The sequence below is a fragment of the Corvus cornix genome, chromosome 7, assembly GCF_000738735.6.
Source record: "Corvus cornix cornix isolate S_Up_H32 chromosome 7, ASM73873v5, whole genome shotgun sequence".
NCBI classification, from domain to species: domain Eukaryota; kingdom Metazoa; phylum Chordata; class Aves; order Passeriformes; family Corvidae; genus Corvus; species Corvus cornix.
Window position 1 is genome coordinate 9,557,669 of NC_046337.1, and position 13,953 is coordinate 9,571,621.

At 49.6% G+C, this 13,953-nt stretch overlaps 1 protein-coding gene across 1 annotated transcript in view; it reads left to right on the forward strand.

The window, feature by feature from the left end:
- The first annotated feature begins 10,304 nt into the window (after positions 1-10,304).
- The window catches only part of ITGB5 (integrin subunit beta 5), a 57,872-nt gene continuing 54,223 nt past the window's right edge, over positions 10,305-13,953 (forward strand). Inside the window, exon 1 of the mRNA XM_039554688.1 lies at positions 10,305-10,481. Within this exon, the coding sequence (XP_039410622.1) occupies positions 10,376-10,481 (106 nt within the window). The 5' untranslated portion in view covers positions 10,305-10,375. The remainder of the gene's footprint in view (positions 10,482-13,953) is intronic.

Here is a 13,953-nt window from a genome sequence, read left to right on the forward strand (position 1 = left end):
CTATATCAACAGTAACAGCCCACTGGAATGGTCATCGTGGTCTTTCACTGAGGTAAATTGTCTGGATCCATGCATAAAATACATGCAAATAGTAACCTGCTACAGAGGCATGTGGAAAGGCTTTTAAGTGTTATCTCCTGTTCTTTTACAAAGCAATAGAGTTTGGAAATGCAGCTGAAGGCTGAACGAGAAATGAAACTTTAATGCAGTAAAACTATATTGAGGGTGTGATATCCCAACATGTTCTATCACTGGTAATAAAAGCAGCAAAAATAGTCAGGTGTTTGCATCATTTAACTGCAGAGGAATTTTCATTGCTCTAATTCAAAGCTAATTTCTGCAACTGCAGCCAGTTCTCATTTAGCCCGTGCTGGGGAGCGGCTATCAGATACCACTGTGAGCCTGCTCCTTTTTAGCATTTCAAAGGCTGCTACAGGGCTTTTATCTGGACTGGAATTCTGTACCGAAAGGGCAAACTCCCAGATATTTCACTTCTGTTTGTCGATTAGCAACGTGTGACTCTTCTGGGAAATGTGATCATGGAAAATAGCTTTTTGTCGTGTTTTATGACTGCTCCCTCTTGACTCATGCTTTGTTTCGGCTGCCTATCCTTCAAAATCCAAGTAGGCATAGGAAAGGCAGCTGAGTTGGACCCTCACTGTCAGTGTGAGTGTGGACATGCCTGCAGGCAGGCTGAGAGGCTCCAGGGATCTGCCACAAATCATTTTGCACCCTGGGTTCTCCCATCCATCTTCTCCCTTGAGGTGCAGTGTGTCCTTGAGAAGCAGAGTATCCTGCTGGCACATGACCCGTGGAGGAGGTGGGAAGTTGCTGCCACTCAAGTCTGCCACCTACTTTTATCCTAGACCAAAAGTCACTCTGGAGAGTGTAATTGCTTGGCCTGTCTGCACAGGCTGTGCTAAACAGTGCTAAAGGAACTGGGACAGAGGTTTGCCTGGTTATAACACATACTTGCTTGGGAATATTGGGATAGCTTCAATCACGTGCCATTCTCCATCTATTAGGATATACCCAAACACATTCAAGCAATGTGGGGTGAGAGGGGAGGGGCATGGTAGGTGCTGAGGATGGCAGTGGGATAAGAACCTGGGTCTGGGCAGCTGCCTGAGAGGAGCTGCACCTCAGGAATGTAATGAGATGGCAGGGTAAGAATGGGTGGGGTGATCAGGCCTGCTGCTGTTAGCACTGCTTATACCTGAAACCAGTCTCAAAACTGAGCCCTAAACCTCTGCATCCACACATTCCCCAGCAAAGCCCAGCATCCAAACTTGCACATGAAAGCAGCACCTTTCAGGCCTGAAAGCAGGAAGTGCTTTGCATTTTTTCTGATTGCCTGTTGGAGGAAGCCACCCCTTGTTTCCTTTAGGAGACTGTTTTTTCATAGGTCCTGCATGTGATGTGCCAAGCTGAAGGCATAAACAAGAAAAAGTGAACAATGAAGGTAAGACACCACTACAGACCAAGGGGCTTGGCTTTTCACTTCTTGTGTACCTTGAGTTTGATGGCTGGCTGTTTTCAAGGTGAATGACAGCACTCCTTCCAACAGGAGGGACAGGGGTAAGGGAAAAGGAGCCTCTCCTCTAGCAAGAAGTGCTCACCTCCTCAGTAGGAATGGCTTCCCAGCAGAAACCCCTGGTATGGAGAGCATTTAGGGAAACACAGGTGAGAGTTGAAGGGATTCGGGCAGGTGTCCTGGTGAACATGGCTGTTCCTAGCTGGTTTTGGGGAGACCACCTCAGCTTCATCCCAGGCTCAGGAGGGTGACTGGACCTAGGTACAACCCAGAGACAGAGGATCCTGCTGGTAATTTGTGGTTCAATAACCCACAATCTACAGCAAGGCAAGCATAGCGCTGCCTCATCTGTCCCTCCTGTGAGAGGAGGACTGACATTTGTCAAGTTTGGCAACTGCAAAGTCATCAGTTGCTATTTTATCCAAATTTCCCATCCTTCAGCCTTTTAGCTCAGTAATGTTTCAAAGGCATGTCTGGTGTTGTGGGAGGGATGGAGTAGCTTTGCTTACTAAGGGTTCCCAGCAGGACTAAACTGACCTCTCCCACGTTTTGGGGTGTGAGCTGAAAACACTGATTTTTATAGCAACTTGTCAAAAAAATCCCCAAACCCACACTAAAAGCCCAAAGTGGTCTAAGAACAAAGAAACCCATAAAACATGTCAGGTCACAATTAAACAGGAAAGAAACAGGGCTAAAAATAAGAATCCGTAAATTGCTTTGCCAAGGATGCTCTAGCTGCTGATAAAAGGCTCTTTAAATATACCAAAGCCACAAAGGCAGCTAGGAAATCAGTAGGAATGCTGACAACAAGGGTACAAAAGTGGCAGATGGGGAGGATGATGTAGCAGAGAAAGTCAGTGAGTGATAACTTTGTGGCTGCTTTTTCAGCTGAAGCTGTTGGGGAGCTTCCCCTGTCTGCCAGTCTGCAGTGGATCAGCTGGAAGAGCTGGAGAAATTGGAAGGAGAAAGGCAATACGGTAAAGAGCTAACAGGAGTAAAGGAAAAGTAAGTGAAGTAACTTTCACTGAAGTAAAAGGAGGGGTGAAGTCAAATAGAAAAAGTGGTTGTTAACACGGGACTGGGCCTAGGCACTGATCCTGGGGACCCAAAGGAGCAGCACAGCCCAGTGGTGCAGGTGTGGGGGGCTGTGGTGCCCAGCTGTGTTCCCAGGCATAGTCAGCACATCACACACCCCCTGCAGACTCACTGAGGTGCACTGAGCCATCACTGATGGGTTTCCAAAGCCTTTGACTCAGGGTGGCAGCCAAACACCCACCACGATCTGGGGGTACACAGTGCTAAAGAAGGTCAGCGTAAAGCAGACAGAAAAAACCCTACAGGCACAGTTGGTGAACATGCTATCACAGGATGCTGTGGTTGCTGTATCTGCAGGTACAAAAAGAGACTAGGCAAATTCAAGGGTGCAAATGCATCTTTGAGAGATGGACCCCCAAACAAAAGGATGAGAAAGTGGGGGTGCTGGAGGAAGGGGCTGTAGAAGAAGCTGGGGCCCCAAGACAGTCTGTCCTGTTGCACTCTCTGGAGCAGAGCCTGGGGCTGGATGAACATCCTGGACCAGAGGGACATTTCTCAGCTTCTGAATGCATTGACCTGCTTTATTCAACAGCAGCACGGACTGGAAGGTGATGGCTGTGGCACGTACAGAGTGGGTCTCGTATGCCCTAGTTATGCCCAGGCTGTTTATAGAACAGAGGCAGGGTAAGGTGCTGTACATGAGGCTCTGCTGTTTCTGTAAAAACAGCCTCATAAAAGAAACAAAGGGGAAATGTCACAAGCAGATAACTGAAAAAATGAAAAATGCTTCTTGCTTTTGAGTCTGGAAGGTGCTGCCGTGATTCACACACAGAGGAACCTCTGGAGAGCAAAGTCGATTCCTCCCCTCTCCGGGAGAAGCAAACCGGTATCAACAGCCCCCATTCTCCCTCTCCTGGTGGAAGCAAAACATCTTGTAAAGGAGCTATGCCTCACCTGCTTCTCACTGTTCCCAATTCCCTGGACCATGTCTCCAAGCCCCAGGCAGTGTCCCCCCAGAGCACCCACTAAGATGGGTGACATCAAGGGGAGCAGAGAGAAAACATCTGCCCAGCTGGTGGCCCAAACATGGCAGAGATCTCCTCAGGGAACTTGGAGACTTGCAGGGTCAGATAAAGTGAAAAAAGGAAAACAGAGCACTGAGAAGAATAAAAAATATTGCTCAGAACTCCAGAGATGGCTGTGGAGGGAAGCAACATTGCTTTTGGTGGGCATCTATGGCAACCAAGAATTTTCTTCCTTTTTTATTCTGCCTGTTCTGAAGCTCTAATACCACTGGTAGCACTCTGAGGGCCATTTGTCCCAGCTGTTTTCCCAGTTAGGTCATTGTTTGGCAGCCAATTTTCAAAGGTGATACTAACGTCTTCCCAGAATAACATCTATCACATCTTGGTGGGTGGGAGGGCAAGAAAAGCCCCCAGCCCTCCTGAGAGAGCTCTCCTTGACCCACCCTGGTGGCAGCCTGTCCCATGCTCACAGACATGAGCCTGGTTAAACATTAGGGAATCTCTGCCTCTCCTTTAGTCACAGATGTCTGGATGTAGCTGGGGAAAGAAAGTCTGCTCTATAAATGAGACTTTGGGGGGAAAAAAGGCTTTCTCTCAAGTTTTTTTAACCATAGAGATCTTTATAGGGTAAATCAGCCAAAAGTTAAAAGAAGAAATGTTTCATATCTGGAACAGTCAATGAATTCAAGAGGTCATTATAGTGCTAAGGTTCCTAATCCCCTCTCAAGCAGAGGAATGTTTAAATTGGTGAGAAACAGGGGTCAAGTCCAGGCAAGTATTTCAGTGCCTAACTTGTACTGACATTAATGGGAATAGGGGTCTCTGGGGAGGAATTGTGGACCTGGGCCTGTATATCATTCCTATAAATGAAACAGGGCTTGTGTTGCACATGTGTAACAGTACATTATTATTCTTTTCAAAGCAAGGTCTTTCCTTGTAGACTCTTTAGCATTTCTCAACTGTTTTGTCCCTCCAAGATTGGTGTGAACAGATTCTGCAGCAAGCTCATGCTGGGCAAAACCCACTTGCCAGAAACATTAACAGAAAACCCAGAGTCCAGTGATTTATTTCAGATAGTGATTAAATAGCCAGGTGTCAGCTGTGATTTGAAAAAGCCGCACGGGGCATTGTGAGGTCCAAACTGCACGGATCCAGGTGAATTCCTTGGAAACCCATTTGTACCTCCAGAGCACTCTGCTCGCCCAGGTGCTTAGGACTGGAGATTTTACTCCATTCAGTGGGAATTTTGCCAGAGATCCGAGTGGAGCCAAGCCTAGCTGGCTCTACCTGCTGACATTTAAAATCATATTTAATGATGCTTCCCCTACATGCAGGCATACAAAGGCAATCTCTTTGGGCTCTCTGGTTGTAAGAAACTCTCTGCTAGAGGCATCTAGCATTTACTCCCGGCTTTTGCGGCTCTCCCGGAGCGCTAACCAAAGCGGGACCAGTTTATGTGAGGCAAGATGTGCAGGAAGACAGCATATTTCTCAACACGCCTCGCAGGGTGCTGGGGACGGACCCTCGGGCTGTCCAACCAACCCTCCTCCTGCTGCCTCTTCTGTGCCACCGGGCAGAGTCCCTGGCCACAAGATGGAGCTGGCTCTTTGCAGTTGCCGGATAAGGCACCCCAAAGGCAAAACCTTTTAATGAGCACGCTTTTCTTGGGGCTAACCATTAACAGACACACAGGCAGGTTTCCACGGAGCTGCTAATTTTTAACCCTCTCCTGTGTCCCAGCCTTGTGCATCCCCACGCCCACCCCTCTGAGGGCGCATTACTTAACTCTGGGGATTGGGGCATATTTTTTGGGATGGGTCATGGCTGGAGGTATCCATGACCCTTTCAGTCCAGCACATCAGTAAGCCCCTCCTGTAAATAGCCTCTCAGGCAGCCAAGTGCCTCCCAGCCTGCTCCAGGGACTGTAGGGATACCAAAACTTGGCCAGATTTGGTCTGGCTGCTTCATCATCTCTGTCTCAACTTCTTTTACCACAGAGGCATGAGGAAAGTCTCCCCCTTGTACCTCCCTCACTTTCCAGCCCAGCAGCTTCAGGCATGGACTAGCTCAGAGACTTATTCTGAACTCTGCCTTTTTTTCATCTATTAGAGGGTCAAAACTTGGCAAAATGACTTTAGGTGCCGTTCTCTGCTTCCCAGAAGTGTTGCAGTGCTGCTCTTCAGCAGGTCAGGAGTTGTTTAGGAGTAGTGTTGCTCTTGAGTATCTGAGAACAGAGGTTGGTCCTTAGATGGTAAAAATATCTGTTTTTATGGCAGACAGCAGCAATATGCGGTGCATCTTTAGCCAGAGAATAGAAATAGGATTAAATTTATTATTGTAATTTTTGGCATGTGGTAGTTGCCTATTACTAACAAGGATTTTGTGTGAATTGTATTTTTTTTATAGCTTCCTTGGAAAAAGCAGGAGACAAACTTTTTCCATGGCAGTGGAAACCCCAGCAGCCTGGTCTGTGGGCTCACTTGTGTGAGGAGGCGGCGTGGGGATGGCAAAGCTGCACGGTGCCCACAGCTTGTGTCTCTGTCCCACCCTATTTCTCATCATGGCACAGCCAGGAGGAACAGGCAATCAGCACAATGAGGACCTGGAAAGGAAAATGAAATATTTTCCTAAAACAAGAACTGTTTGTAACACGGTGCAGGTTTGCAAGGTTCAAAGGAGTTTGCCTTTTATTTCACATCCCTGATCCTACTCCCCAGTTTGACCCCAGTTCTCCTAAAACTCCTTTTTATTAAAACCATAAATCAGCCCAGCTTTTTCACCATCTGAATTCCAGTTTGGCCATCCTTTGTTGCATGTAGAGTTGCTTGGACCAAAGGACTGAGGGATGTTCAGGACCTGCTGTGCACCAGTGGTACCTGAGACCGGGCTGCACCTGGATTACTCCTCCAGCCATCTGACTCCTGGAAACAGGTAATCTTAGATGTCTTAGCTGGTCTTTCTTGCACACTAGAGAGCTGTGCCTGGGATCCTGAACTTACTGCAAATATGGTGGTTGAATGAGTTATACCAAATAATGTGGCTGTAATGAGTGACATCCAGACAGATGATGTTTCTTCCAGCTGGAGCTGCTAGGAAGTAGCAAACCTAAACTTATGCCACAGAGTCTAGAAATGGGAGAAAGTCAGAGATGTCCCAGGATTTTGCTGCTGGAGAGTGGCAGTACTTTGTGAAACACTAATGCAGAGGTTGTAGAGGTGGAGCTTCACCCTGAAACAGGCTGTGGCTTTGTGCAAGGGCCTGGGAGCTGCTCAGACTGGTGCAGAGAGAGGAAAGAGTCACAACTGAAAATCCAGAACCTCTTCAGTGCCATGTCAGACATCTAGATGTGACTCAGATGCTTTTATCCACCCTTTCTGCCCCAAGGAAGATATGATAATGAAAACCTATCTGTAGAACACTCGGAGTGTCTCAGATAAATGATTTATTAGTTTTAACTGATGATAAAAGAGCCAAAGAACCAACTTATAATTACATCACTTTCAAATCCATGCCCAGGTCAGATACCCTGGGTTTATGTCATACTTTAACCACAGGTTAAAATGTAAGTGATAAGAAAGTGAACATAAAGATCAGCCCTTTCCAGACGGGAACTTTCCTCTCTCTGGTACAGCAGAACTGTGCAGTGATACTGAAAACCCAAGTCCAAGGGCCTCTGTGGCACCTAAGTACTTGGAGAAGCCTGAGGGATCTCAGTCTCATGGGCTATGTGATCCTCAAGAACGGCATTTTCTAGACAGCAGACATGATGGTCAAGAGAGAAAAGACCCAGGCAATGGTGATGGCTGCTCCTGGAGATCAAGGGAGACTTTGTTGTAGGTCATCCTGTCAAGATCCTGAGGACACAGAGCCCTTCTTTCAGTTCTCATCCCAAAATCTTGGTGCTGCCTCAAACTCATTTTCTACTGAGTATATAAAAATCTTGTTAAGACATGGGCACTAAAAGCCTTTTTTCTCAATCCCTTATTGAGAAAATAAGGGAATCCAGGAGGAAGATCAAGGAGTTATCTGGTTTCATACATGGAGACAAACTTTTTTGGGGGCTTCTACTGCTACCCCATCCCTGACTCCAGAAAAACAGCCAGGACACATTGGTCCAGCACCCTTGTCACCAGCAAGCAGGAAGGATTCATACCACCACCTTCTTTATGCACCTAATTTCAGGCCACATATTACCACTGCTCATGCCTCATTTCTTGGTCTGTGGCCAGCCTCAGGGAGCACAAGGCTGCTTGCTTGCTCTGGGGCCGAGCTGCCCACCTCATGTTCAATCACCACAAATTCTCCCTCTTGGTGTTACAGCTGCTTGTTTGGCCATTTGTGCAATTACATCCTTTTGCTGCTGTGTATGGGGCAAGAGAACAGCACCAGCTTCAGAGAAGGATATTAACACTCTTCTCATCAGGGAAGCCACAGCACGTCCTCCCCTGCGGCTCCAGGGGTCTTTTCCTGTACACACCACACTGTGGTCTGTTGGTCAGTGGTGTTATACTGGGGTAAGATAAACAGCCTGTGACTCTGTGGGACCTTCAAAGGATTTGGCTTGAAAAACATGATGACTGATAGCAGATGCTGAGCGCTGACAACATCTTAATGCTCAAAAATTGCATAGTAGCAGCTCCTGACCTTCCCCCTTCTCATGGGGGTTTTTCATGGGGGCTGTGGGATGAGGACAGCCTGGGCAAGGTGGGCACCAGGTGCTTGTGCCAGTGCCCAGTGCCTGCAGAAAGCAAGAGCTCGGCCTCAGCTGAGCCCAGCTAAATATAACCAGTGACTGGCGAGCTCCTACGCCTCGCCTGGCTCTGGTCCTGCTGCAATACATTCCTTCTGAAAGTACTGCCCACTTCCTCAAGCCCTCTTCCCTGCTCCTTGAGATGCCACAGCTGAGTCTCTGAAGGTGGTTTCCTTCCCTCTGAGTAGTTTCTTCACCCCATGCCCCTGCTTTTCCTTTTCCCCCCTTGCTCATTCACACTCGCCCCTGTGCATCTGCTCCTTCACCCAGTGCTCCCAGGGCAGCTTGACAAGACTCAGGGATAAGGGATGAGGGTCTCCCTGCTCCTACAACCAGGAATAGTTTAAAGCTCTCAAACATTAGTCTATCCATGGATATTTGTAGTTGTAGTTGTGTCTTGGGGTACTTGGGCACGGCCAGAAGATCCAAGGAGCAACTTCTAGGTCTACACAAGGCTCCTCTGGGCAGTAAGGCTCATATTGGGTACTTTACCTTTTGCAAGTGCAGGATCTGCATTTAATTTTTTTTTTCCCACAGGAATATTAAAAAGTACACCACAGAGGAACAACCTGCATCAAAGTCTCTTCATACCACATCTTGCATTTCCAGGTCAGCCCAACATGGTCAGTATTAATTTTATTATTAATAAAGGGTGACAGCATACACCTTATTATGTGTTTGGGATAACAGGGAAGGCTGACACTGTCCCTTTCCCCACACACAGCCAACAGCTCGAGGGCAGCTTTTAGGTTACTGCCTGTCCCACATACCACACTCCTACCATGGGAGCAGTTTTGATGAGGCATTTAGTGATATTTTTGCACTGGTTGCAAGCAGTATGACTGTGATGCTCCAACAGCCACACCAGCACTTGGTTTGATTTAGCAGCAGCGGGACAGTTAAAATGTTACAACTTTTGTAGTTGTGTATTTCCTAAAACAACAAATAGTCACTTTAAACCCAAACCTGGTTTATCCTGGGGGGTATGAAGAGGTTGAAGAAATCAGCGAGGTTTGTGAAAGCAGTGTAGGAAATCAGTGAAAGCCAGGGGAAATTTTGGCAGGTGGCATTACAGTTAATCACTTCTGTCTGAGAACAGCAACACAACACATGTGTTTTAAGCAAAATCTGATGGTGAAATCTAGTAGACACGAGGGTGCCATGAAGGTCTGCAGGTCAGGGATAGGTTACCTGTTACTACAAATTGCTTTTAAAATCAGTGATCAGCTCTAGGGATGATTTGTGTTTTATTTTAAAAGCAGAAGAATACAGAAAGCTCTCCAGCAACGCAAACACGATCATAAACCCGATGCTTCCTTTCGATCTGAAGTGTTGATGTCCCAAGCGGTGGGGGCGTGGACCGTGCCAAAAAGCCGTCAGGCAGTGAGCGCAGCGCTGCCCGGGTGCCCTGGCTCAAGGAGCCCTTCAGTAAATGGACACAGTCTGTTTGCACAGAGAAAATCCCTGAAGCAGGAAAATGCCACGTAAGAGCAGGCATTGACCCGTGGGGAATGAGTGCAAGCCCCGCTGTGAGCGGGAGAGGCGGGCGCGCATTCTTCGCGTGCACATTCTGTGGGTGCATCTGTGTGTGTGCCTGTGTGTCCGCGCACGCCGTGCGTGTCTGGCTGTGGCCAGCTGTCTGTCCGGGTGCATGTGCATCTGCAGCGGCAGCCTGTGCGAGTCCGTGGGTGCGTGTCCCGTGTGCGTGGGCCCGGCCGTGCCCGCGGGTCCCGCTCCGAGCCCGCAGCGGACGGGGCTACGCCTCCCTGCGCGGGGCGGCGGGGCGGGGAGGCGGCAGCGCACCCTCGGGAGCGGGACAGACACGCGCACAGACCCACGGACACACGGAGAGGCACACAGGCACACGGACACGGGGACCCTCACACCCGCCCCGTCCCGTCCCGCCGCCCCCGGGCAGCTCCGCGGCGCCGCCCCCGCCTCCTCCTCCCGCCGCCGCCGCCGCGGCCGCACAAAAGGCGGCGGGGAGGGCCCGGCCGGGAAGGGCAGCCCGGCCGCCCCGGCCGCCGCACCATGCCCCGCCGAGGGGGGCTGCCGGCCCCCGCCGCCGCCCGCCGGCCCCCCCCGCTCCTCCTCCTCCGCCTCCTCCTCCTGGCCGCCCCGCTGCAGCCCGGCAGAGGTAAGGGCCGCTCCGCTACCGCCGCCCCGGGCCCTGCGAACGCCGCTCCGGAAGGCGGCTTGTCCCCCAGACCCGCCTCGGTGCACTCTGTTACCGTCTGTGTTCCCTCCTCCTCTCGCCCCCCTTCCCGGTGCCTCCCCCGGCGCCCGCTTTGCCGTGCGCCCGCAGCCGGCGGGACGCGGGTCCCCGCTGTCCCCGCTGTCCCCGCTGTCCCCGCTGTCCCCGCGCCCGGGGGTGGCCGCTGCCGGGGCTCTCCGTGCATCCCCGCTGGCCCCGGCACGGCGCTGCTCCCCGGCCCCCTCCCGCCGTGCCCCCGTTGCGGGCGGCGGGGACCCGCGCTCCGGCAGCGCTGCGGGGCACGGACCGCGTCCGCGGGGTGTCACACCTTCGTCTTAAGAAGCACCGAACTGCTATTTATACGACTCGCTCTCTATATATTCCTAATGGAAGCGGCTGCAGCCACTTCTGTTCAGGGATAAGCACTTCCCCGGGATGTTTGCCTGAGCGCTATGTGTAAATCGATGGGATGAGCAGCAGCAGCAGCAGAAAGCCACACACAGGCTGTCGCCCTGCCGGTGACCGGTCTCCACGCTCGCACCTTGTATCATCCAGCCCTGTCCGCTTGGCACCAAGAGGGAGAGGTCCTTGTCCCCCGTGGGGATGCTCCCACGGTTTCCACACACATAGATGAATTGCAGTGCAGTGTGTAACTCCGCTCCAGCAGTTCTGGAGATGGGGTTTCTCTCCTCTCTGAGTGCTCGGGGAAGCTTTTTAATGAGAAGGGTGCCCACAAAATGCCTAAGCCCACCATTCCAGTACTTACTGTCAGTGCTTGATACTTTAATGAATGCTCTTAAGAAGAGGCTTATCTTGCAGAGTGCTGTGGCACATGATTGTGAAAGCTCAGAAAAGGTTTTCTTAACTTCTTTTTGGTGTGTGTCTGGTCCATGAAATTGATGGTTCAGTATTGCAGCAGACCATCTTGGGGACAAGTCTCTTAGAATGCTTATTGCAAGCACAGGTAAAATGCTCTTTTTTCATGCTTAGCTGTATAAAGTGCATCTCTTTCTTTTTTTCCTCTTCTCTGTCTTCCCTAAGCAAGCTAGTACATTCACCTCTGTTTGAAGAGCTGCCCAAACTAGGATTTCTTGCAGAACAGGTTTAAAATGAGGTCTGATTGCCTGGAGCATCTTTATGAGTAAATTTGCTGAGTACCTTTCATGAGAGTTTCCTATCTTGCTCTGCATCTGTAGTTTGATGTATTAAAATCTCCACAGTCTGGTGGGATACACTGTCTTCCTCTGCTTTTTGGGCTCTCCTGCAGCTCAGTCCAAGAGAAGGATGTCATTTGGAGATGTTCTTTGTGCTTGCTGGACACTACTGTGCAAAATAAGTAGGGTGCAGGGTTTAGGACTAAGTGGCATCAGTACGAAGGACTATGTGGGCTGTGCAGCTCAGCAATCCAGGGGGGGTGGATTATTTGCCTCCAGAGTAATCCCAGCTAAATCCTGGATAGAATTTTCCCGATTATAAGAAGTTTAGTTGATTTTTCAGGAGTGGTTTCATTAAATGTATCACAGTCAAAGAGCAGACTGAGTTCCTTCTAGTCTCACTGGGTGACTTGCCCCAGTATCTGCAAGGATCTGGACTGGCATGAGCATCATCAGGTCCTTCCTCTGCCTGATTCAGGAAAGACTGCACTGAATCAAGCACAGCAAAGACTTGCATCTGGAAAATCCTGCATGTTTCTACTCCAGCTCAAAAAGCTCAGGTTTCAGTCTAAAACTGGAGGGCTTCACAAAGCTCTGTTTTCACAACAATGCTGGAAATGGTTTAGTGTTGGTACGGAGTGGAAAGAAAAGCATACTTGGAAAGTTCAAAAGCTGCCACCGGGAAGAATGTCACCCCATGGCTGGCCACAGGAGCGTGGGCTGCTTTGGTCATGGCGCGCAGTGGAAGGAGGAGACCTTGCTTTTCAGCCAGCTATTACTGTGACTAAGTAAACTCTCAAAAATCCAGCAGTCGGGAATGGAGGTAAATATTTCCATGTGGATGGGCAAGTGAAGCTGTGGGAGAGCCAGGCCTGGGTAGCCAGGGTATGAATGCAAGTATTTGCTGTGTAAAGTCCATTATTTCTGCTGGGTTACCCTGTGCATGGCTGCCAGAGCAGCAGCTCTCAAGGAGAGGCTTTGGGCCACGTTTTAGGGTTTGCAAATGCAAGTGTTAATTGCTGTCTAAATTTTAACTCAGTTGAACAAGTTACATTTTGCTTTATACTATTTCTGTTTTGAGCTCTTGAAATGTCCAGGAGCTGGAATATAACTTCTGAATGGGAACAAGGAATGAAATGTCTGGGTATGTGGTAACAGCCAGAAGGAAAAAAAACCCACACTCTTTAAGAAGGCTCTTGTTTGGTATGAATGAGCCCAAGGAGCCTGTTTGAATGAGAGCCATAGAGAGAGTGCAGGGCTTGGCTCTCTGGGGTCAGAGTTAACCACCTTGCGGGCAGCAGAGACCCGTCAGTGCAGGGCTCTGGCACAGTCAGGCCTCTGCGGTGACTGAGAATGACTGACAGGACCTACTTATCCTCCTTTTGTTTCTAGTCCAGGGCTTGCTAGGTTTTCCTCCAGCTGTCCAGCTTGATTCACTGTTTCCTGTGCTCACAGCCCAGCCCCTTATGGGAGCAACCCAGGCAGCTTTTCATTTCTCGGTGCAATATTCACGTGGGATACAGCAAAAATCCTTCTTCCAAAGCTCTCATGGCAGAAAGTTCTTGGGACAGGAGAAAACTCCATGTGGCTCTTCAGCAGCTATTGGCAAGTCTGTGGAATCTGCAGATTGCACCCCGTAGCAGCGTGGTGCGCTGGTATCTGCAGATGCAACTGGCTGAAAATAGGGGCCTGACAATGCTTTTATTGACATTTGGGTTGGAAAAAATAGCAGACTGGGAGTTCAAGCCTGAGTCGTTTCATTTGGAGTGTGCAGCCTCTGTGCTGAAACCTCAGTTGAAGATTTCTTTAATCATTTATTGACAGTGGAAGTTAATAGCTGCACCCGGGGGAGCTGGGCCATCAGTGGTATCGAAGGGCACGTTCACAGCCACAGGCAGGCTTGAACAAGCTGCTGCATTCAAAGCCCATACCACTGATGTCTACTTCAGCTTTACCTGTGTGGTTCCACTTCATTTTTAAAGCCCAAAGCCCAAATTGTGGATTTTGTAAGTGAAACTCACTCGAGACCCCTTGTGCTGCTGGACACCAGCAATCCAGGAGCTGATGCTCCTGCTGGGATCACGGGCAGGGAGAGCCCTCGTTGTCTTCCACCCCTGCTGCCTTCCTTGGACATGTCCCAGTGCAAACACACTGCAAGGCTTAACCTGGATATCCTGTGGAAATGTCTCTCGTAGTAAAATAAAAGTAATTTAATGTAACATGAATCTGCTGTGAAAATCACCTGTGCGGAAAGGGGAGAT